The following is a 26,714-nucleotide window of genomic DNA, read 5'->3' as shown; positions in this document are numbered from 1 at the left end:
TTAGGAAATTCAAAGCACTCAATAACTAAGTCATTTTCCTCTTTGGGCCTCAGTTTCTTACATTGTAAAACAAAGGAATTGGGGTAGATTATCTTTAATCTATCTCTTAGATTCTACAACTACCTTTAATAGTCCCATTATAATAGAGATTACTGCCTCTATTTTACAGAAGGCATAATTGAAAGAGAAGACTTGTAAGGAGTAATTCAAGAAAGATATGTCATTTTGACAATAATAAAAACATAGGTGGCCCTGCCTCTTTTATGATGATATATAAAACTACAATAATGTCTTTTTTGAAGAAAAATCCTACCAAGTCCTGATCATAGAGAAACATAATATCTGTACACACATATGCCCACACACACTCACATGCACACATAGACTGAAAATATTAATGGTTACGACACCAAAAAATCCACAAACTTCACTATAAGCTGCAAATAAATATAGTTGGTTTTAAAGTTCCATGTTGTTTTAGAGGCTATTCTATATAGATTGGATTATAAGCACTTTATTAATTTGTGCTTATCTGCATTTTCTGATGTCTTATTAGATGTTATACTTTTATAAAAAGAAAAATGAACTTTTTATTTAAAAAGTCAGTGTGATACTTCATATCTTATTTGTTTCTAATAAAGTAACTAGAGTAACACAGTTGTACACTAAACCTACTTTCAGCAACTTCTAGGGCTGAGCTCGGCTGTTCACAGTCCAATACTTGTTTATTCTGCTAAAGCGAAATAACAATGAACTGCATTTTTTTAAGAAAATCTTTTTTTTAAACTTTTATTTATTTATTTATGATAGTCACACACAGAGAGAGAAGAGAGAGAGGCAGAGACACAGGCAGAGGGAGAAGCAGGCAGAGGGAGAAGCATGCTCCATGCACCGGGAGCCCGACGTGGGATTCGATCCTGGGTCTCCAGGATCACGCCCTGGGCCAAAGGCAGGCGCCAAACCGCTGCGCCACCCAGGGATCCCTTAGTGAACTGCATTTAATAGCCAAGCATGATGTGTATATCCTAACACTGCAGGGCAACAATGTACTAGTTATCTCATCGGGTTTCAAGGGAAAAAAATTTAAAGGACCAGCAAATTTCCCAAACACTGAAATCTGTTTTCCAAGTGATTCTGGCTATATATCCATTTTTCTCAACCACATCCTATATTGCTTTCTAGAAAGCCTGAAGATGACTACCTTAAGTCTATTTTTTAAGAGTTCATAGTTCGTGACTGATTAAACTACAAAGAAAATAAATAAAAGTAGATCACTTGGGGCAGCCCAGGTGGCTCAGCAGTTTAGCGCTGCCTTCAGCCCAGGGCCTGATCCTGGAGACCCGGGATGGAGTCCCACGTCAGGCTCCCTGCATGGAGCCTGCTTCTCCCTCTGCCCGTGCCTCTGCCTCTCTCTCTCTCTCTCTCTCTCTCTCTCTCTCTCTCTGTCTCTCATGAATAAATAAATAAAATCTTTAAAAAAGAAGCTGATCACGCAAACAATACAAATCAGGTTAAAAATATTCATTACCAAAAATGTGATATATCTAAGTGCCTTTTGTTGGTGACTACTACACTACAAGTCACTTTTCATGCTATTAAAAATTAAACTTCAGATATACCAGTTAACACATTCACAAATAAATGCATTACTCACCTGGTAAGCCAGGGTCCCCCTTCTCTCCTTTTGAGCCCAACAGATCTGGATCCACTGGTCCAGGAGGGCCTGGAAGGCCAGGCTCTCCTTTACCACCTTTTTCTCCTTCAGGGCCAGGAGGTCCTGGCTGACCCTGCAAACCATTATCACCTAACACCAACATGAGTGTGGGGAGAACACAACAGATCAGACTCATCCTTCCAGGATTAATGCATGTAAAGATTATTCACATGTTCCATAATTTAGTAGGCCACTGACCATACAAAATGCTTATGCACTATGGTTATTGTTTATGAGTAACTTGAACTCACACAGATTTTTACACTCAACACTCCCTCTATTTTCTGGGGTTCTTTGACAATTATAGAAACTAAAAAAATCAAAATTTAATCCCTGTATTTTGTTATTTTGAGCTGAGCATTTAGCACATTTCATGGTATCCAAACTATGCATGCCACCAAATTGAAAATAGAACGTACTTAAATGCCATGTCATATAAGAGATGAATCACTGAATTCTACTCCTGAAAGCAATGTTACACTATATGCTAAATAACTAGAATTTAAATAAAAACTTGAAAAATGCCATGTCACATAGAAACAAAATATAAGTAAGCATTGCTCGTTTTAAAGCACTAAAAATATTCTGTATTAACATAAAACAATGTTAATTTTCTCCCTTACATGTATCTTCCAGCCAACTTTGAATATTACCTTTTAGACCAGGAATACCACTCCTGCCAGGAATTCCCAAAGGTCCTGGAGGGCCGGGAGGTCCCATCATACCCATTTCACCTTTGGCACCTTTGAAGAATACCAATAATTAACTTTTACCTTTCCTTGACCTTCGAAAGATAAAAGATAACTTTTAAGATGTCAACTGGAAGACTATTGAGTGTTGGGAAGAAGGCACTAAGTTTTATCCGTTTTCAACTTTTGCAACCTTAGTGAACACTTCTGCTGATTCTATGAAAAAAAGACTCTGGGGTGCCTGGGGTGCTCAATCAGTTAAGCATCTGACTCTTGATTTTGGCTCAGGTCAGGATCTCAGGGTCATGGGATCAAGCCATCCTGGAAGTATATCATTCATCCCAACCACTCCAGTTGGTGCCACGTGGATCAAAGATAAATGACCCAATCAAATCGTGCCTTAATTTCTGACCCACAAAATCCTGAACAAAATAAAAAGGTTGATTTAAACCATTAAATTGTGGGATCTTTTTTTATACAGCAATACCTGACCAGAAATCTCAGAGAAAAAGCGTAACGAAAATAGCAAAGTGAGTTTCCTGCAAAGACATTTAATACTTTTCCTTAAGGGATAGTGTCAATCCAGAAAAATACAACAAGAAAATAATATATCAGAATCATGTTAGTTTTAATTTCCTGAATCCAAAAGCAGAGAAAACTTTAAATAAATTACCTGGAAATCCAGAGGCTCCTGCTTTTCCTGGAAGCCCTGGTGTTCCTGGGGGTCCCATAGGACCAGGTGCTCCAGGAATCCCTGGACTGCCTCTCTCACCAGGGGGTCCTAGAACGTCAAACCCAGGAGGCCCTGGATCTCCCTTCTCTCCTGGTATTCCGTGTAGGCCTAGTTAATACAACATCAATATTAACAAGTTTTGAAGTAGTTTTAAGATATGTATCTGATTATTTTTCTAGCAAAAAAATGATAGATTCCTGTGTATAACAAATCTAACCGTGAGTCAGAGATACTTTTGGTATTATGGATATAAAATGACCTAACAATCAAACTTTAGATTTTCAAGCATATTCCTCTATGAAAGTGCTTCTAAAATTATTTCCAGTGAAAGACTAATGTTTTCTTAATTCCTGGTCCATCGTGGACTAATGTTTTCATAAAACAATAAAAATTACTAAAAAAACTAAAATAAACTAAAGATGTACAAAATACATGACTACATTTTGGTTATTATATTCAACAAATGCAATTACACTGTCAAATTACTATATAAGTTTCTAAATGTTTATTCTCAATTTCTTCTAATTCCAATGCAGACTGGTAATAAGCAGTTTGTGACTTGACATTGGTCCATTGACTGCATTTGGATTTGCACTGCTCTAAGGTACTATGGATTATTGGGATATTATTTCTATAATCTATAAAAATGATTAATTACTGAATAAGTCAATTATGTGGACCTTTTTTACTTTGTTTTACATGTTATTTTAATAATATATTACCATCAGTTTTTGTTGTTAAATTTTGTTTCTCAGTATTCCAACCAGGATTTTACAGAAAAAATATGACACTGCAGAAATATTTAACCTTAGTAAATTTTGTAAGACTGAACTATTCCAAAAGACAAAATGGTTAAGAAAGAATATATTTTGGGGAAAGAATTACTCTACAAACAAAGCAAGTTCCCACTCTAATCCCTAACAGGTATGTGACTTAGTGAGTTACTTAATATTGTTGATCTACAGCTGTTAAGTGGGGATACAACTGAATGGAAGCTGGAGGCTGAGCCGGGTGACTGTTCTCAGTGTCCCTTCAACAATAAGACCCAATTGTATTGTTGAAGATTCACAAGTAATTATTTTTATAATAGCAAGACGCCGGGATTTTAAGATCTGTTTGATGTCATATACCAACATGTCCTTAGACCAATAAAATTCACTTTGAAAATTAGAGAATTCCATTTAGTTGGCACAGTGGTAATGGTTCCAATGCTGTCATTTCACAGAAAATATTATAAAGAGGGGAAAGATATTTTACATTATTATATTTGTGACATATGATGAGATACCTAATGATGAGCACTATTACAGCTCCCTGTACAGATTACTGCCTACTGTTACAGTATAGTTCAACTAGTTTTTGATAGCTAAGTTTTTAAGATAACCAATTTGTCCTTTGAAAGACGCTCTACAAAATAACAAAAAAAAAACCCTCAAAGTATTATTAAACCTGGACAAATCTTGTTTGTTTTTCATGTTTAAAGCTTTAAGATTCAGCTTTTGAGAAAGAACTACAGTACTTGGCAGACCTGAAGTTCAAAAGGCAGGAGTTACAGTTCAGCAGCAAGATGAACCACCCAAGCAGAAGCAAAGTTGCAAAAAGATTAATTAGGTTAGGAAACAAAGCTAAGCATGTAAAGATGAGAACAAAAAAGTCAACAAATAGAAGTTATTAGATACAGATTCACAACTATCATATATTAGTAATGAGTAAAGAAACTTATCTTAGGCATTCATTCAGATGTTCATATAGTATATTGTATAAGTGAAATGTATTTGCCAATAGAGATACAATAAAATATTTACATTCACAAAAATAATGCTCTTTGATAAAGATCAGCTTCATATTCTTATCTCTGATCCTTAGATTGCTTTGAATAATCCTCTTGGAACTTAAGTTCCTAAAGATAAGTTAGAATTTAAAACTAAATTTGATTTATACTGTAATAGCTTAGGTACAGAGAACTCAATAATCATTAGCAGATGAGTATGACTAAACAACCTGCATGTACTAGCAAAGATTCTTTTCATTGTTATTTGTTATAGTAACAGATATTATGCTGTACTTTTCACAGTATAGATCTTTTCCATGAATACTCTCAAAAATAGGCATCCTGGTAAGGTCAAGAATGAAGGCAGTCAACATAAATTCAAAAGCTCTGCCGAATTTCCTCATATAATAACAGGAATTATATGGCTATATCTATAGAGGATAAGTACATTAAGGGTATAGAGATGCTTTAAATTTATTGGCAGCCAAATGGAACCAGTGAAAAAAAAAAGGAAAATTTCAAAAACACATATTATCTGTGAGAACTTTACACAAACACACACACACACTCCAATGATTTGATAGCTGAAAAAAAAAGTTAGAAAACTTCATAAATAAAGTGGGCTATGAAACTTCATCTATGAAATGGCAGGACTAATTCCTTGTTTCTTTGTTTCACGTAAGTAGAGATGAGGTTGAACTGATTCAGCTACGCACTTTTTCCTGAGACTCAGCAAGGATTACAATACATTTGGCTCAGGTTAGGGTATGATTTATGGACATGGAATTGAGTATATTTAACTGACCTCTTAAAAATTCACTAAAGCAGCAATCTTCTAGCTAATAGCCAGATCAAATAATAAGAATCAACATTTCCATTTCTGCCTGGATTAGTAGGGCATGGAATGAAAAGCATTTTGCTTCTTATCCTTTGGCATTTTTTTTCTTTTATTTCCCTGCCGTCAAATGAGGACTTGATATTCAACAGTTCCTTAATTTATAAACATGCATTAAACTGTGTATCCTGTCTTGGAAAAGAGAATGACAAATAGTAAAGCTTAATTAAATTACAGCAGAAAACTGGAGTCTAAAAAGCTTAAAAAGCATAATGCAAACATTTTATGCTGGGGAAATGACAATATAGAATACTTTGCATTAAGTTTTCTATTGCAAAATGAAACATAGCAAGTATATTAAATAAGCTTATTTAAAAAAATTGGTAGTTAGAATTTCAGCCATGCAGTGCAAGTCAGATGTATCAAGATATTAGAAACCGTCTTGCTAATCACCCTTTCATTGAGATGTATGAACAGAAATTATAATGTTTTGAAATGGGCTAATATAATATTCTGCTTTGGTGATATAAATAAATTTATATAAAAAGTGAGTACATGTAGCTAGTATTAAATATAAAGTGTGGTCTATCTCGTAGTAAAAAAATTGTAATTTGATAATGTATCTTTATTAATAAGCATGCATTCGATACATTTTCATGCCAACTGCTATTAACTTCATTTGTTGAACCATATTAGTTGAGATCTTGAATTTTATGGCAAAGTATATATTTATGGAAGAATGAGATGAGATTAAATTCAGCACAATTATTTTTCCGTCTATCCTAACTAGACTTTATAAATTAATATACCTATATATCTATCAGTTAAAAAGAAGGTTAGATGAATGTAACATTGAGAGTACTAGCTAAATTTGAAAAACCAGAAAGCACAAATAAATGTATTGGTGTTGTTTTTGTTCAGATTGGTATTAACAGTAGTCTTTTCATTCTTGCTTAGCTATGACTTAAGAATTTAAAATCCTTTCAAAATCTCATGCAATTTTGGGAAATAAAAGAAATGACAAAACATAACAGAAATGATAAATTCATTTTAGCCATTTTGTGAAACAGTAGGCCAAGATTATAATGACCAAACCGAAAAACTGTTTTTTCTCAAGAACCCTGTGCTATGCTAGTTGAACAGAATGGTTTCTTCATGAGTGTTGATGCAGCTACTTTTTAACAACCCAGTTCAAAGCAACACAGCAAGTTTTCTCAGTTTTAAATCAGTAGTGACATGTTAGGGGCCATTTAAAAAAGGAACAATGGGCCATAAACATAAAATGTTTAAAAAGAACATAAGCAAAAATTACCTTTACTTTCTAGGCTTTTTTATTATTAACTGGTGTTTCCAGATTTTTGGCATAATAACTAACAAAACATTTATTGCCATTTAAGGTCAGAAAATATATTTCTACTGTTTCAAAGTACATCTGTGTATTTAAGCCCTCTGACATATTCATGTAAATTAAGGAATGATTAAGTTTTCCATATTTTTTGAACTTTATGAATTATTACACTGCTTTGCAATGACATGCCAGCCCAAGGGTGGCCCTTAATGTGCCTTACCAGATGGCTCAGAATCCACAAAACTCAAATAAGTTCTCACACAAATATAGAGAAACTATATGATTCTCTATTAGGTTACAAGCAGACAAAACTTGTTTTGCATATCTTGCTTGTTTTCATTTTGCATGTATGTATAAAAAAGTTTGCGGTGCTTATAAGTTGCAAAATGATTGCTGACTTAGGGGTGAGAGAGGAAATTCACCTCACTTGTTTTATTAAAAAAAGAAATGAGAATGCCTAAAATATATTTTTGACATGTTTTTAAGTCTAGTTCTTGTTTGCTAAGAAATGTTAATAGATTCCTCGATGGTCTATTAATTCTATACAGCTACTCAGGTCTGAAATAATCAGCACTAGAAGTTTTTAGCTCTGTGATTCCAAGTCTGTGACTGGTTCAATGATTATATGCTGAGGCAACATACTGCAATTGTGAAACTGCATTATTGTTAATAGATCGATTTTAAATGAACAGGGAGGGAAAGTATCACAGATTAAAGTAGCTCTTATGCTGTGACCTGTACTTTTTCAGTTTTACAAAATTATACAAGTAGACATGTAACCTCTCAAATCTGTATTCTGGAAAACTATTACATAGTTTGCAGTTTACTGATGAACTAGCCAAGCTCTATATAATGAGTGCTACAAAATGCACATTTATTTACTCCAATCTTACCAGGTTCACCTACTGGTCCAGGAATCCCTGGTGGCCCTGGTGGTCCCTGAACACCTATTCCTGGAAGCCCAGGAGGTCCCATTGTCCCAGGTTGTCCTTTTGGCCCAACATCACCTTTAAGAAATAAATATAGTTTAGATATTAAAAACAATAGCTGAGTCACTAGTCGTTAAGAACCACAATACCCATGTGAAAAGACACATCAAGTTGGGATCTTGAAAAGCTATCCAATCACTGAGCAAGAAAAGTATACACAAGTACCCAGAGCAGATGACAGGAAATGCATTAAAAGTTACAGACAGGGCAGCCCGGGTGGCTCAGCGGTTTAGCGCCACCTTCGGCCCAGGTCCTGGTCCTGGAGACCTAGGATAGAGTCCCACATCAGGCACCCTGCATGGAGCCTGCTTCTCCCTCTGCCTGTGTCTCTACCTCTGTGTGTGTGTGTGTGTCTCTCATGAATAAATAAATGAAATTTTTTAAAAATGCTTTAAAAAAAGTTACAGACATATAACTTATGCTGAACACTCAACTTTACTACTTAGATCAAACTCACAAAATAGTACATAATATTATGAACCACACATTTCCTTTACTTGTAACTCATCTTGGGCAAATATCTCTATGTTTAAAATATATTTTCAAAAAAATAGATAACCTTTAACATCTTCCTATTTACTAGCTTCCTATAAAAATGCTAAAGCCTCTCCTATCATCAGTAAAATGCCTTTTTGACCATAGGCACTTCACTCTCCATCTTCTCTCTTTTACTTAAAAAAACATTACATACACTAAAATTCTTTTTCTAGTGTACTTTGATGAGTTTTGACAAATTTATAGTCATATAATCACCACCAAAATCAAGATAAGTGAGATACATATATAGTCCAACAAACCAAAAGGCTTCCTGTACCTAGTTGTAGTCAACCCCTCTCCACACTCTAATGCTCGGGCAACTACTTGATCTGTTTTGCCTTAGAGTTTTTCCTTTTCTAGAATGGCATGTAAATACATTTATATAATATGTAGCCTTTTGAGTATATACTATATAAAAGACATATACTATATATGTCTCCTTTCTTCTAACATAATGCATTCAGATTAATCCACATTGATGTACCTATTAGCAGTTGACTTTTTATTGCTGAATAGTATTCCATTATGCAAACATGCCATAATTTGTTCATCTATTCACCAGCTGAATATATATATATAATATATATATATATATATATTTTATTGAGGTTTGATTTGCCAACATATAGTATAGTACCCAGTGCTCACCCTGTCAAGTGCCCTCCTCAGTGCCTGTCACCCAGTCACCCCATCCCCCCACCTGCCTCCCCTCCCCTCTGGTATTCATTTACCAGAGTTAGGAGTCTTTCATGTTTTGTCACCCTAATTTTCCCTCCCTTCCCCTATATAATCCCTTTCACTATTTCTTATATTCCCCGTATGAGTGAAACCATATAATGATTGTCCTCCGACTGACTTACTTCGCTCAGCATAATACCCTCCAGTTCCATCCATGTTGAGGCAAATGGTGGGTATTCATCCCTTCTAATGGCTGAGTAGTATTCCATTGTATATGTATACCACATATTCTTTATCCATTGACAGATGAATGGATAATGGCTATTTCTAATTCTTGGTGATTATGAACAAAGCTGCTTTAAACATTGATCTACAGGTTTTTGGTAAAGTTTCTCATTTTTCTTGGATAAATAAGAGTGGGATTGCTGGGTCATGTGGTAAAGGTATGGTTATATGAAACTTTCCATTTTTCTTTTTTTTAAGGTTTTATTTTTTTTTAAATTTTTATTTATTTATGATAGTCACACAGAGAGAGAGAGAGAGAGAGAGAGAGAGAGAGAGAGAGAGAGGCAGAGGGAGAAGCAGGCTCCATGCACCAGGAGCCTGACGTGGGATTCGATCCCGGGTCTCCAGGATCGCGCCCTGGGCCAAAGGCAGGCGCCAAACCGCTGCGCCACCCAGGGTTCCCTTTTTTAAGGTTTTAATTTAAATTCCAGTTGGTTAACATACAGTGTGATATTAGTTTCAGGTGAGAATATAGTGATTCAACACTTCCATACAATACCTGGCACTCATCACAACAAGGGTACTCCTTTAATCCCCATCAGCTGATTCACCTATCCCCTCAACCACCTCCTCTTGTAATCCTCTTGTAATCGTTAGTTCTCTATAGGTAAGAGTTTGTTTCTTGGTTTGCCTCTCTTTTTAATCCCCACTATGTTCCTTTATTTTGTTTCTTAAATTCCACATATGAATGAAATCATATGGTATTTTTCTCTACTGACTTATTTTGCTTAACATAATACTCTCTAGTTCTATCCATGTCATTGCAAATGGCAAGATTTCATTCTTTTTATGGCTAATATTCCATTGTGTGTGTGTATATATATATATATATACATATATGTATATTTGTGAAATTATAAATTATGGAAACACCCCAAGTGTCCATTGACTGATGAATAAAGAATATTCATGTTCAGAATTATGGGTGTTTCCATAATTTCACAATTATAGATGATGCTGCTATAAACACTGGGGTGCATGTATCCCTTGAATTAGTATTTTTGTATTCTTTGAGTAAATACCTAGTAGTGCAATTGCTGGATCATGGGGTAGTCCTATTTTTAACTTTCTGAGGAACCTCCATACTGTTTTCCACAGCAGCTGCACCAGTTTGCATTCCCACCAATAGTGCAAGAGGGTTCCCCCTTCTCCACATCCTCACCAACCCGTTTTGTCTTGTGTTGTTAATTTTAACCATTCTGACAGGTGTAAGGTGATAGGTCATTGTAATTTTGATTTGTATTTCCCTAACGATCAGTGAGGTTGAGCATCTTTTTATGTGTCTGTTGGCCATTTATATGTCTTCTTTGGAAAAATGTCTATTCATGTCTTCTGCCCATTTCTTAATTAGAAAATTTATTTTGAGGTGTTGAATTGTATAAGTTCTTTATATATTCTGGATAATAATCCCTTATCAGATATATCACTTGCAAGTATTTTCTCCCAAATTGTTTTCCAAGTGGGTCTACCATTTTGAATTCTAACTAGTAATGTATGAGAGTTCTTAGTTATGATGCATCTTTGGCATCACTTGGTATTGTCAATTTTCCTTCTTTTTTGAAGCCTATTCTGACAGGATATGTTATCTCATTGTAGTTTTGATTTGCATTTCCTAGATGACTGATTGTATTGAGAATCTTTATATGTGCGTACTAGCTAATCAGATATCTTCTTTGGTAAAGTATCTGTTCAAATGTTTTGCCCATGTTTCCAAATTTAAATTTGGTTGTTTCCTTGTTATTGATTTTTGAGAATTCTGTATGTATTCTGGCTAGAAGTCCTTTTGTCAGATAAATGATATGAAAGTACATGTCATCTTATGAAGTCCAATTTATCCATTTTTATATTTTTAAGATTTTATTTATTTATTCATGAGAGACACAAACAGAGAGAGACAGAGACAGAGACATAGGCAGAGGGAGAAGCAGGCCCCCTACAGGGAGCCTGATGTGGGACTCGATCCTAGGATCACACCCTGAGCCAAAGGCAGACATTCAACTGCTGAACCACCCAGGCGTCCCTCAATTTATCCATTTTTAAATATATTTTTGTTTTGGTGTTTTATCTAACAACTTTGCCGAACCTACAATCACAAAGATTTTCTTCTGTGCTTTCATCTAAAACAAGGGATAATGAAAGTACTGTCTATGGGCTAAATTTGGCTTACAGGCTAAATTTTTGAACTGCCTGTGAGCTAAGAATAATTTCTACATTATTGAAGGCCGTTAAAAAAGAAAAAATATTATATGAAAGAAACCATAAGTGGCCCATAAAATAAAATAAAAAAAATATTGGGATGCCTAGATGGCTCAGTTTATTAAGTGTCTGCCTTTGGCTCAGGTCATAACGGGATCAAGCCCCAGGTCAGGTTCCCTGCTCAGTGTAGAGCCTGCTTATCCCTCTCCCCCTGCTCATGCTCTCTCTTGCTATCTTTCTCTCTCAAATAAATAAATAAAATCTTAAAAAAAAAGAAAATATTTACTATTGGGCCCTTCATAGAAAATGTTTGCCTGCCTCTGTTCCAATTTTTTTTATCATTTTATGTTATACATTTAGATCTATGATCCATTCTGAGTTAATTTCTGTACAATGTGTGAAGCATGGTTTGGGGTTCATCTTTTGTTTTGTTTTACACACAGATGATGAATTGATTTACCACTATTTATTGAAAAGACTGATTCTTCTATTGAAATTGCCTTTGCAACTTTGTCAAAAATCAAATTGTATATTTCTATTCTTGGGTCTCTATTACATTCCATTGTTCTATATGTGTCTATCTTCTCACATATACTACACTATCTTAATCACTGTGGCTTTATATTAAGTTTAGAAGTTAAGTACTATGAATCCTCCAACTCTGTACTCTTTCTCAAATTATTTTGGCTTTTCTAGGTCCTTTCCTTTTCCAAATAAATTTTTTGAATAAAAAACTACTGCAGGGATGCCTGGGTGGCTCAGCGGTTGAGCATCTGCCTTTGACCCAGGCCGTGATCCTGGAGTCCTGGGATCGAGTCCCACATCAGGCTTTCTGCATGGAGCCTGCTTCTCCCTCTGCCTTTGTCTCTCCCTCTCTATCTGTGTCACTCATGAATAAATAAATAAATAAATAATCTTAAAAAAAAAAGAAACTACTGCAGAGTTTTGCTAGGGAACATGTTCAATCTATGAATAAAGCTGGAAAAAACTGTTTATGTTAACAATATTGAGCCCTCCAACTCATGAAGACAAAATATCTTCCCATTTGACTGGATGTGTGATTTCTGTCGTAAGTGGTTTTACGGTTTTCCACATACAGATCTTGCACATATTTTGTTAGAACTATACCTAAGTATTTCATGTTATTTGATGTCATTTCAATTAATACTGTTTTTGTTTTAATTTTTATTTCTAGTTGTTTGTTACTAACATATAGAAACACAATTTATTTTTGTATATTTGCCTTGTATTCTATGACCCTACTAAATTTAAATTCAATTCTTCATTTTAGGAGTATTTTGTAGATTTTCAATTTTCTATGTAGAAAAATCAGGTCACCTAAATGACAGCTTTATTTCTGCCTTTCCAATGTGTGTGCCTTTTACTTCTATTTGGGGAGAGGGGTGTTATTTTGTCAGGAGTTTTTTTTTTATTTGAACATAGTTGACACATAATGTTACGTTAGTTTCAGGTGTACAACATAGTGATTCAACTTCTCTATATGTTACGCTATGTTCACCACAAGTGTAGTTGCCATCTGTCATCATATTATTTCTATTTCTTGCTTTATAGCATTTCATTGCTTTACAGGACTCACAGTATAATAATGAAAAGGAGTGGTAAGAAAGCATATATTTGCACTGTTCCATATATTTAGGAAAAAGCAGTCAGTTTTTCACCACTAAATATAATGGATCAAGTTTTTTGGTAAATATTCTTTATCATGCAAAAGAGTTCCCTTTTATCCCTAATTTTGTGAGAGTAGTTTTTCAGAATAAATGTTAAATTATGACAAATAATTTTCATCATCTATTAAGATGTTAATATAGTTGAATTTTTCTTCAGACTGTTGATAAGGCAAATCACCCTGATCTTCAAATCAGCCTTGTAGGGGACGGAGTGGCCAACAGCCTGCAGAGCAATATGCTTAAGTTTTATTGTGACTACTGTGACACATACCTCACCCATGACTCTCCATCTGTGAGAAAGACACACTGCAGTGGTAGGAAACACAAAGAGAATATGAAAGACTACTATCAGAAATGGATGGAAGAGCAGGCTCAGAGACTGATCGACAAAACAACTGCTGCATTTCAACAAGGAAAGATACCTCCTACTCCATTCTCTGCTCCTCCTCCTGCAGAGGCAATGATCCCACCTCCCCCCAGTCTCCCGGGTCCTCCTCGCCCTGGTATGATGCCAGCCCCCCATAAGGGGGGCCCTCCAATGATGCCAATGATGGGCCCTCCTCCTCCTGGGATGATGCCAGTGGGACCTGCTCCTGGAATGAGGCCACCTATGGGAGGCCACATGCCAATGATGCCTGGGCCCCCAATGATGAGACCTCCTGCTCGTCCCATGATGGTGCCCACTCGGCCAGGAATGACTCAACCAGACAGATAAGGAGAGATAGGAACCTCTTTATATTCAGTTTATATTACTTGTTCTTACTTCACCAGGAGATCATGGTGCTGTGACTTTGGGTGTTTTCTAAAAGCACGACAAGGAAGACTTGCTTCCCCTTCCTATCAAAGAGAGAATAGTTTTTGCAGGGGAGTAGTGGGACAAAGGCAATTTTCACTTGTATTGTGAAACGTGAAAATAAAATTGTCAACTGTTTTAGTTAAAAAAAAAAAACAAAGAAAACAAATCAGCCTTGTATTCGGAGGACAAGCCTTGCTTGGTTGTAGCATATAACCTTATATTGTTGGATTTGATTTGCTAATTTTTTCTTTTAATGGTTTTTATTTATTTGAGAGAGAGAACTATCGAGAGAGAGAGAGAGCACAAGTCAGGGGAGAGGCAGAGGGAGAATCAGACTCCCCACTAAGTGGAGTTTATTTATTGATTTTATTTATTTATTTATTCATGAGAGACAGAGAGAGAGAGAGAGAGGCAGAGACGTAGACAGAGGGAGAAGCAGACTCCACACAGGGAGCCCGATGTGGGACTCGATCCTGGGACCCCAGGATCACACCCTGGGCCGAAGGCAGGCTCCAAACCACTGAGCCACCCAGGGATCCCCAATAAAATCTTTTATTAAAAAAAGCTTTCATACATGAATTTTCTTTTAATCACTTCTTTATCTGCATCCTACAAATTTGATATGTTTTATTTTCATTTTTATTAAATTCAAAGCACTTTCTAGTTTTCCTGGTGATTTCCCTTTTGATTCATAGGTTATTTAAAGGGTTTTGGTTATTTTCTGAATATGTCAGGATTTTCCCAGATAGCTTTCTATTACTGATTTCTTCTTAAATCTAGTATGGTGAAATAATCTACTGTATGATTTCAATATTTTTAATTTGCCAAAGTTTGTTTTAGGGCCTAGAATAATGGTCTATTATGATAAATGTTCCATGTGCCCTTTACAAGAATGTGTTTTCTTCTTTTATAAGGTGGAATATTCTGTAGATGTCAATATTGAGGAGTTATATTGATGAGAAACTCCTAACACTACCCTACTAGAATACTGTACATCCTATCTTTGTAACCTTCTACATGAAACCAATGCAAAGTATGGCCCATGGTAGTTGAAGAAGTATGATAAGTCTAGCTGGTCTGAAGACAACCTGACGTTGGGCCTTACAGTATCCCAATTTTCTATTTGTAATTTTGTATTCTCTTTATTAAAGAGTCTTGCCAAAATTGTATATTAAGATGATACAAAAATCTTTCTGTCTTCCACATTTCTTATATTTTAAAAATTTTACTTTTATATTTATGATTTTAATTCATTTTTAACATAACATGCATCAGAAATTTATTTATTTGAGACCATTTACTCAATACCAACTTTTAAGAATCTATTTTCTCCCTACTAATTGATGACATTTCTGTGAAATATCAAGTTACTACAGAGACATGAGTGTGTGTGCATGTGTGTGTATTTGTATTCCATATATACGTTTCTTTTTTTTTAACTTTTTTTATGATAGTCACACACAGAGAGAGAGAGAGGCAGAGACATAGGCAGAGGGAGAAGCAGGCTCCATGCACCAGGAACCCGACGTGGGACTCGATCCCGGTCTCCAGGATCGCGCCCTGGGCCAAAGGCAGGCGCTAAACCACTGCGCCACCCAGGGATCCCTTTATATACATGTTTCTTAACTCTGTTATATTGGTCCCCTTGTCTATTCCAGCACTGGTTCACAATACTGTAATTACAAGGATTTTGAAATACATTTTAGTATATGTTTGATAAATGTTAAGTTTCAGAATTAGTTATGACAAGTGCTTACAAAAAACACCAACTTGAATTCTCATTGAAAATGCATTATATTTGGGAGCCTGATATGGGACTCATATCACAGAGCCTGCTTCTCCCTTTGCCCGTGTCTCTGCCCCTCTCTGTCTCTCATGAATAAATAAATAAAATATTTAAAAATAGATTTTTTTTGCAATTTATATTTTATTTCTTTCAATATTTCCATTTCTGTGCCATTCTATTTGTCACAATACTTTTGCATGTTATTCCTGCTACCCAGAACATCCTTCCATCAGGATACAGATCAAGTGTCACCTCCTATATGAAGCCTACCAAGGCACCTTAGATGAGGCCTTGAACCAAAGTAATATGAGGCAAACTGAATGTTTCCAAAGTCATCTTCTTTTTATCTTTTTTGTTTAATGTGATTCTAATGTTGAGTCTTCATCCTCATATCATTCTTTCCTGATAGATGATAGATGTTACCCTAACTAATTTATTATTGGTCACTATTTTGCTTTGAAAGTGCTGTATCAATCTCTCCTATTAGGAGAGATCACCAAGTTCTAATGCCCAGCCACTGGTATATGTGTGTCTGGTAGGTGAACTTTTATTGTGATCTGCTTACTGAATTCTGACTGTGGTTTAGTGACCCAAAACATTAGTGATACATTTTCATAAAAGTTCCAGATGAAATAACCATTATCATAGTGATACTACCTAGATTTTCTTACAGTAGTTAGAGAACAGACTCTATGCCTTTGTGTTCCTAGTGACTCAAGCAGTACCTGGCACAGAAGAAGAACATAATGTTTGAAGAATGAAGGAATTACATGGTAGAATATCCAAAATTCTTTTTCTTCTACCACCTTAGGAACTGTACTGGGGCTTTTATATTTCAGAATGAGTCTTATTAGGATATTAGAATTCCTATACTTCCTTTCAAAGATTAGGAAAATAAATGCCTGTTAAGACACTAATGTTTAAAATAGGCTTCAACTCATTTCTTCCTAACCCTTCTCAAAGACATTTTAATAAACAAAGTATCATGAGTGAGTAATTTCCATATGGAGACTGCTTGCCACATAGCTTATCATTTGGAATGTGTCTATCTCCAATTTTGGGGGTCACATGTCTAAGCTGCGGTAGATAATTGGTGGGAAACACAATGTGTAACTTTGAGTGTTAGTGTTTACAGCTGGCCAGAACTGTTTAGTTGAAGACAAATAGGTATTTTTAAAAGGGCTTATCTAAGAAGAATTTGTATTGGGCTAGTTTGGGGGCTTTTGCTCACAGAATCTATGCTGGCTAAATTAGTCTATGCTGTCATATTGCTTTAATGAGAATCAATCCAACATGTTTAGAAGTACAAAGCTGTTTAGATTATTCTCTGGGGGCCAAAATATTGACCAGGAGAGTCCTGTTCCTTGAAAACCAGTAAGGAAAACACAATTGCCAAATCTATTCCTATTTATAATAAGGGGAATCAGAATCAAGAGGGTAGAAGAAACCAATGGTGAAATAAGCAAAGGCCATAAGCAGTTCACAGGAAAAATATGTCCTTTAAGCATATGAAAAGATGTTCAATTTTATTCATAATAATGGAAATACAAATTTAAAGACCCTGAGAATAAAGGCAAAGGATACTGTATATCCAAAGAATTTTTAAAAAAAGAATAAAGTTGATAAAGTTGGAGGACTTACATTACCTGATATCAAGTCTTATTATAAAGCTACAGTAATATAAACAGTTGGTATTGACTTAAGGCTAGTAAAATAGATAAGTAGGAATGATAGCACAAAATAGACCTACACATTATATTGCCATCTAATTTTTGACACAGATGCCAAAGTAATCCAATGGGGAGAGATCATTTTGAACAAATGGTGTTTAATAAAATTATTTGAGATGGATGATAATCTTAAACATAAATGCTAAAATTATAAAATTTATAAAATAAAAGTTATATTTGCAACCTTGGGAAAGGTTTCTTAGATATAACACAGACAATAATTACATAAAAAATAGATAAATGAAACATCAATAAAACCAAAACTTTTATCATTAAAATACGCTGATTAAAAACAGGCAAACCAGATGGGGATAAAATACTCATAGATCTCTATTTCACAAAAGACCAGTATGTAGAATATATAAACATCACTTCCCACTTAACAATAAAAACATAAATTTTAAAATGCGAAAAATATCTGAATGTGAAAAATAATCCACCAGGACACAAAAGAGTTCAACATCATTAGTCATCATCAGGGAAATGAAAACTCAGACCAAAATATGTCACCAACGCACCTACTAAAACTCAAAAATGAAAAGACTGATGACACCAAATGTTGGAGAGAATGTGGAACAATTGAAACTTTCATACCATATTGGTTTGAGTTTAAAATGGTAAAACAATTTTGGAAAAAGGTCTAGTAGCTTCTCATACAACTAACATATACCTACTATTTGACCCAACAATTCTACTTGTAGGTATTTAACCAAGCAAAATGAAAGCACATATCCACAAAAAGATTTGTAAAAGAATGTTCTTACCAGCTTCACTCATAATAGCCAAAAACTTAACACAGTACAGGTGTCCATCAACAGAGAATGGACTAAAAAACTTTGGTATATTTATACAATGAAATACTCAATAATAAAAAATAAAACTCTTGATAAATACACATGAATGGATCTCAAAAATAGTATTCTGAGTGAAAGAAGCCTTACAAAGAATGTACCCACTGTGTGACTCCATACGGAGTTCTAGAACAGGTAGAATTAATTTACAAGGAAAAATCATAACTATACAGATGCCACTGTGGATGTTGGTGTACGGACTGAGAAGGGGGAAAAGGGAAATTTCCGGAATTATATCTTGATAGGGGATTAGTTACACAGGTATATGTATTTGTCGAAATCCAGCAAATGTCTCTGTGTATGTCATTTAATGTGAATTTTGTCAAAAGAAAAAAAAACAACCACAGAATTGTAGTTATAATATACATGCTAAAGTACTTAGTGAGAAGTGTACTGTTGTTATAGTTTACTTCGAAATGCATCAAAAAATAAGTCAATGGATAAAGAAAGGGATGAACTGATATGTGACAAATCATGTAGAGTAAAATGTTGATAATAGAATATCAATAATGGGTATATAGTAGTCACTGAAAAATTCTACTTTGCTGATTATATGAAATTTTAAAAAAGAAAATGTTGGCAGAGATAAAATGTTAATTGTAGAATCTTGATGGTAGATATAGAAGTTTTCACTGTACCATTCTCTTAATTTTGTGTTTGAAAATTTTCACAATAAAATGTTTATAAAACTCTACCAATACCTACTTCTATCAGATTGGTGAAAATTAAAGAATTTGTCAACATACTCAATTACCAAAGCTATGGAGAAACAAGTACACTCATTCATTGCTGATAGGAATGTGTGTATGGTAAAAGAGAGAGGAAACTGACAATATCTAGAGATGCATTTAGCCTTTAATTTAGAAAATGTATTTTTATTACTCTATTCTACTGTTACAACTATACATATATGAAATAGCATAAATGCAAGACAATTCACTGTGACATTATTTCTAATTAAGAACAGATTGTCAAAAACCCAACCTAGGGCAGCCCGGGTGGCTCAGCGGTTTAGTGCCGTCTTCAGCCCAGGGCGTGATCCTTGGGATCGAGTCCCATGTCAGGCTCCCTGCATGGAGCCTGTTTCTCCCTCTGCCTGTGTCTCTGCCTCTCTCCCTCCCCTCTGTCTCTCAAGAATAAATAAATAAAATAAATAAAATCTTAAAAAAACAACCCAATCTAGAAACTAGCAACTGGCAGAACAAGCTACAATAAACTCAAGCAGTTTATTACTAGGTAGCTATTTTTTAAAAAATCAGGATTTTGAAGTACTGACATAAGGTGATCTCTAGGATATAAAATTAAGCAAAATAATTAACAGCAAAAAGTCAAAAGGTAGTATTCTAGCTTTTAAGAAAGTTAGGAAATACAAATATATATGTTATTGGCTTGAATTTGTATGAAGAAATATTGGAACAATAAATTACTCAAAAATTGGCTACATATGGGATGGGGAAAACAGAGTGGATGGAGATGGGGTAAAAGGAAGACTTCTCAGTTCGACTTTCATACGTATATGATTGTATCATCTATTCAATAAAATAAAATGTAAAAAACATCAATGAAAGATGAAAAAAAGCAGTGACAGAGTGGGAGCATAGACTTTCATTTAATTGGACTTATAACCCATAAACTTTCCTAACAGTTTCAATTTCTATAAAAGTTAAAAGCAAACTGAAAAATAGCTATAACTTCTTTACCTTTTGGTCCAGGGAGCCCATCCAAGCCAGTACGTCCGGGAAGACCTGGAGGTCCTGGGAAACCACGATCTCCTTTTGGACCAAGTGTTCCTTTGAAACCTGGGAGTCCTGGGGGTCCAGGTGGCCCAGGCAGCCCAAGTCCTGGTTCTCCCTTAGGCATACACATGAGAAAACATACAAAAACTCCAATGATTTTCTTGGTGTTTATTGTTTACCATGAAGAATGTAAAGCAGAAAATACAAAGTAGTAATTTTTTTTCCCTATGGGAGAAGGAATAGGATAACTAAATGAAAAATAATTGGCAAATTGGAGAGAACATCTGGAAGGATGAGAAACAAATTAAAGAATTTGGGGGCAGCCCTGGTGGCTCAGCAGTTTAGCACTGCCTTTGGCCCAGGGTGCGATCCTGGAGACCTGGGATCGAGTCCCACGTCAGGCTCCCGGGATGGAGCCTGCTTCTCCCTCTGCCTGTGTCTCTGCCTTTCTCTCTCTGTGTCTCTCTTGAATAAATAAATAAAATCTTTAAAAATTTTGGTTATAAGATAAGAAAGAGATAACTGAGAGCATGAGATTAAAGGACCCAACTGAGGAACTGTGATTACAGACTTTGTATTAGATAATTATTTTAAATTTGATTAAGTATGATAATGACATTGTGGTTTTTGTATGAAAAGCCCACTTACTTAGAGATGAATATTGAAGTATTTATAGGTAAAATAATACGATTTTGAGATTTGTGTTAAAATACTTTAGCAAAGAAAAAGGGAATAGATGAAATAAATGTGATGAAATCTTGATCATTTGGAATCTGAGTAATGGATATATGAAACTTCATTGTATTACTCTTTTTACTTTTGTGTTCATTTTAAAGGTTCATAATAAAATAAGAACAATTAGACAATAGAGAAGTGGTTTCTCATGAGACCTGTGGTCATGGTCAATTGTTCTTCCCATGGAAGAAATAGCAATGATGAAAACACAAAAGTTTAAATTAATTAAATACAGTGAAAATTCAAGAACATTCAGGAAAATTATAAACTACAGCAGTTTGCTGAAGGTTGACTAAGGGCAATTGTAAATTAGCTAAGATATAATAAAAAGAATAGAAAGAAACTCAAACACAGTACTTTATTATTATTATTATTATATTACTATTATTATTAAGCTAATAATAGTGGCTTGCATTGTGTAAGTGGGATGGAATTGGGACTGGGAAACAATATGGGAAGTTCTAAACATGATATTCAACCAGTCATCACATAGTCATGGACAGAGATTAAATGGTATGTTGATACTATAGAGAAGTATAAGGGGAGCTGATTGTATTCTCTCACCTAATCTCATCTCATCAGGTAACCTTTCACTCCAAAACAATTTCAGAAACTTTGTTGCTTCAAATATGACCTCTTGAACAATGAAAGACTGTTTTGGGTTAAACATGGGGCTCAAACTCACGACCTATGATCAAGACCTGAGCTGAGGGGATTCCTGAGTGGCTCAGCAGTTTAGCACCTCCCTCGGCTCAGGTTGTGATCCTGGCGTCCTGGGATCGAGTCCACGTCGGGCTCCTTTTTTTTTTTTATGATAGTCATACAGAGAGAGAGCGAGAGAGGCAGAGACATAGGCAGAGGGAGAAGCAGGCTCCATCCACCGGGAGCCCGACGTGGGATTCTATCCGGGTCTCCAAGATCGCACCCTGGGCCAAAGGCAGGCGCCAAACCGCTGCGCCACCCAGGGATCCCTCACGTCGGGCTCCTGCATGGAGTCTGCTTCTCCCTCTGCCTGTGTCTCTGTGTTTCTCATGAATAAAAAAATAAAATCTTAAAAAAAAAGACATGAGCTGAGATCAAGAGTTGGATGCCTAACCGACTCAGCCACCCAGGTGCTCCAGGTAAAATATTTTTAAGTGAAAATATAATCAGATAACTGTATTTATATAGTGAAGATTTGGGATAAGACTTTGTCTACATCAAAATAGAAACCTAGGGCTAATAAGAGAAATAGGAAAAGGGGAAAGAATAAAGTAAAATGTCTCAGACCTTTGGTCCTGGAAAGCCTGGTGGCCCAGAAGGGCCTTCTAGACCAATTCTTCCAGGTGTCCCAGGTGCTCCTGGAGGTCCTTGAATTCCAGGAAAACCTGTGGGACATGATCAGTTATTTTTTAATCTCCAAAGAGAAGATACCTTAAAAAAGATACCCAAACTCCCAAACCCATATTTTTACCCTGTCCAATCATGCTTAATTAGTGACTAGAGTGAGATGTTAAAAGTACACTGATGTTCTAGATGACTTCTCAGGATCAAGCCTTATAAATACCTGATATTCCCTCTCAATCACCTTATGGTCCTGTCATTTTCATATAGGGCTAATATGTGTGGAAGATATACTCTTCTAAAGGAAAATAAGAGTTATTGCTAATGAGATAGAACGAAACATAAGGAATGACTCCCACACAAACATGCAGAAAAGCTTTGTTCTGCTTATATCTGAATATAGTATGATAAAAGGCCTACTATATATTTCTGGAAATAAGCTAAAAAGAATTATAAATATTATACACAAATATAAATATATAGTCAAATCTGACTCTTTAGAAGTCATTTAGTATAAATGAGCAAGGCCATGTTTAAGCACTGTTCTCAGACCAATGCATGCTTGACATTCATGAGAATAAATTCTAAGAGGAAAAAAACAGAACTGAAGCAATAGCCTTACAAAATTTCAGTAAATCAAGAGAATATGATTTAGGATAAAATGTTACTTGGATACATGTGTGAAATAAGTATGTTTTCTACTTAACACAATCCATTCATTCAACAAGTATCTATTGAGTGCTTACTATGTGCCAGGAACTTTTCTAAACCCTAGAAATACAATGGTGAACATAAAAGACAATAATTCTGTAATTTTAAAAGCTTATATATCATTTTTGCATATCTATGATTTAGTTATTTTTTTTGCCTGGACTGTTTTAGATAAAAACAATAAAATAATATTGCATATACACTGTGACTTTTTACTTACATTATTTATGGTACCTAGAAAAGAGGCACAATTAATATATTTTATTTGTTGAGGGAATTATATCAAAGAATAATGTCATATTAACTAGTTAACTAGCCTGCATGCTGCCCAGTCCCACATACCTTTGGGACCAGGTGGTCCAGGAAGCCCAATTCCAGGGATACCTGGTTCTCCTTTATTACCGGGTATTCCTGGCAAGCCCGGCGGGCCGGGAAGTCCAGGGTCACCTATGGAGAAACAGTTTTTTTTTAAAGGGATACTTTAAAAGAAAGAAGCTAATAAGTAATAAAGACATGGCCAAATAAATTCCTCACATACCCGGAAGCCCTACTTCACCATGTCTGCCTGGATTACCAGGCAGGCCAGGCTTCCCTGGCTGGGTTATGGTCTGACCTGGATCACCTTTAGGACCTACGAATAAGAGGGAATCAAAAGTGGGTGAGAAGTGTTCAGTTGACTAAAGATCTCTTTAATTAAAAACAGAACAAGAAAGTATCGATAATCTTTTGAAAATGCACACTAACAAGAACCCACAAGAAACATAACCCCGTATTATATATTCAAGGAATATACCAAACAGAAGGATAAACTTTCAAAAAGAAAAAGTAGATGACAGTTTTAAGAGCTTCCAGGATTGAAGACAGCATCTACAAAAATACTTTAAAATATAGGTCAAAGGAGCCTAACAAAACTCAAACTGCAGTAAAAAAGAAATATTCTTTTTGGTTAACTAATGGTAACTTAAGGTGGTATTGTGCAAAGTCCAAGTGCACCTACTTGCCATTAACTAAAATAAGAACTGGAAGTATGCTCAGGATAAAGATGGATCTCTAAAATCTGACATAAAAAGCACTAACCATGAGAGAAAAGATTGATACATTTGACTACATTCAAATTAGGTTTTGTTGATTAAAGACACCATATAGAGAGTGAAAATAGCAAGCTGTAAAGAGTGAAAATTTTGCAGAACAGATAACAACTAATACACAGAATATATATATATATATATATATTTAAAAAAAAACTAAATCAGTAAGAAAAATAAACAATCCAGTAGAAAAATGGTAAAAAAAAAAAACACTTGAATGGGAATTTCACAAATGGAAATTGAAACAGTCAAACATATGAAAAGGTGCTAAATTTTAATGTTATCAGGGGAATGCAAAATAAAACTGTTATGAGATAAATCACACTCAGCAAACTGACAAAAATGTAAAATGTCTGACAATACAAAATACACATACAATAAGATACTATACAGCAATGAAAATGAATGTATTATAGCTATACACAAAGTTAATATAAAGAATACTTACCCTATGATTCCATTATTATGAAGTTCAAAAAGAAGTATAATTAAGGTACTTTATTTAGAGATCCATATCTAGGTGATAAAACTAAGGGGTAAATGGAAGGAAATTAGGCAAAAGTCAGGACAGTGGTTACCTCTAGAGAATGGAAGGGGATTATGATCACAAAAGGACAGAGAGGAAGATGGGGGTTTCTAGGATGATGGCAGTGTTCTGTTTTTTGACATATGTGGTAGGTACATGTGTGTTCCTATTATAATTACTTGTTAAACCTTATGTACAATGTACTTAAAGACAAAAAACAGTAACAAAGAAGACAGAAGAAATTTAAAGAAGGAACCTCCCCCTTTAGAGGAAACACAGACACTGTGCTCCCTTGGTATGAAGCTCTTAAAAGCCCAAATATAAACAGCAAGGGAAACACATCTCTTATGCAAGGAAGCCAAGAATAGCCAAAAGATACTATATTTCTGCTTTTAAGTGCCAAATTAAAACCAAAACAACTGTAGTAAACTCACCTGGTATTCCCGGCTGGCCTGGATTTCCTGCCACACCTTGTATGCCTTTTTCACCTACTGGGCCTGGAGGGCCAAAACCCACAGGGCCCATAGGCCCCCTATTCCCTGGGAGACCTGGCAAGCCTGGATTCCCAGGGGGACCTCTTTCACCCTTAAAAGCAATTCCACCCTAAAAAGGGAAACATTTAATATAGAAACATACAGATATAGGTTGGTATGTTGGTATTACTGAATACAACTAAAGAAATGATACAGCCATAAAAAGTTCTTCTTAGAACTGTATAAGTGTGTGTTATTATGGGATATGATGTGTGATCATTCCCCTTATTCATTAATTCCTTCAACAAATGTTTTTTAGTTCCTAATATGTATCAGGAGCTGGTGATACAGCAAAGAGCAAAAATAGACAAAAATCTCTGCCTTCACAAAGCTTACATTCTAGCAATAAGTCAAGAAGTTTGTAGTCCAGCTAACACATGGCCATCTACTCACACTAATCTCTAAGCTTACTATATATAAAATCAAGTTAGACTTTTGTTCTCAGATCAAAAAAAAAAATGAGACAACGATACGTAGTACAAGAGAAGGGGAGCCTCGTACTAATCCATAAGCATCTTAACCTCCTGCTCATCTGTTCACAGCCAGTATTACTCAATATATTAATAGGTTAAGAAGAAGGAATTTATAAAACTGAGAGAAAAGAGTGGTAAAGAAACCCCATATAGTCAATAACAATATACCATTACTACAGTCACATTCTTTTAAGCACTAATTGGGTATTCATCTTAGCACAAAGCCCATCCTAGGAAACATCCCTAAGTAACAATTTGATATCACAGAACCAAGAATATCAAACCAACTCACAGGTTCTCCTTTGGGGCCAGGAAGCCCTGGCAGTCCATCCTGTCCAGGGGTTCCAGGTAAACCAGGAAGCCCAGGGGCTCCAGGGTAACCCAACTCTCCTTTGTCACCCTTCATTCCTGGAAAAGTGAGGACGTCACCAGGTTCACCTTTAGATCCAGGAAAGCCTGGAGGACCTGGAGCTCCCGGTATGCCCTTAGGGAAGGAAAAGAAAGAAAGGGAAAAAGAAGAAGAGAAAAAGTCAGATTCTTTCTTTCCAACACATTTCTTTTTCCAGTTTGTCCTATCAACCCACCCAATAAGATTTAGTGTACAAAGCTATGAACAAAGTGAGGCATGTGAGCCAGGGAGAGTCAAGGTATAAAAAACAACACAAATTAATAAAAAACTAAATTTCTTTTATTATGTATATCCACAAGAGAAAACCAAAGTGTAAATGGATTTCTTCCAGGTTTTTTTTTTTTTTTTTTTTTGTTCTATAATATACTCAAAACTTACTGTTAATCCTTTGGGACCTGTTAGACCAGCATGTCCTTTTTCTCCCTTCTGTCCAGGGAAACCAAGAGATCCTAATACATGCACATACACACACACAAAATAATGTGAACTTTGACCCTGAGTCCCTAACAAAGCTCATATAAAAAGCATCAAGTCAGGAAGTCAAGTTTTAAAAT

The 26,714-nt window shown here is 35.3% G+C and overlaps 1 protein-coding gene and 1 pseudogene across 1 annotated transcript in view; one reads left to right on the top strand and one right to left on the bottom strand.

Annotated features, from left to right (window-relative positions):
* The window catches only part of COL4A5 (collagen type IV alpha 5 chain), a 263,146-nt gene that overhangs the window by 52,592 nt on the left and 183,840 nt on the right, over positions 1-26,714 (bottom strand). Inside the window, 11 exon segments of the mRNA NM_001002979.1 lie at positions 1,655-1,804; positions 2,368-2,457; positions 3,077-3,244; positions 7,984-8,097; positions 20,327-20,477; positions 22,367-22,464; positions 23,474-23,578; positions 23,670-23,762; positions 25,180-25,348; positions 26,044-26,235; positions 26,539-26,609. Coding sequence (NP_001002979.1) covers positions 1,655-1,804; positions 2,368-2,457; positions 3,077-3,244; positions 7,984-8,097; positions 20,327-20,477; positions 22,367-22,464; positions 23,474-23,578; positions 23,670-23,762; positions 25,180-25,348; positions 26,044-26,235; positions 26,539-26,609 — 1,401 coding nt within the window.
* On the top strand, positions 13,699-14,178 carry LOC481774 (annotated as a pseudogene).

This window comes from Canis lupus, chromosome X (assembly GCF_011100685.1).
Source record: "Canis lupus familiaris isolate Mischka breed German Shepherd chromosome X, alternate assembly UU_Cfam_GSD_1.0, whole genome shotgun sequence".
In the NCBI taxonomy this organism is placed as follows: Eukaryota; Metazoa; Chordata; class Mammalia; order Carnivora; family Canidae; genus Canis; species Canis lupus.
The sequence above is the reverse complement of the archived record's forward strand: the minus strand, read 5'-3'. Positions and strand labels throughout refer to the sequence as shown.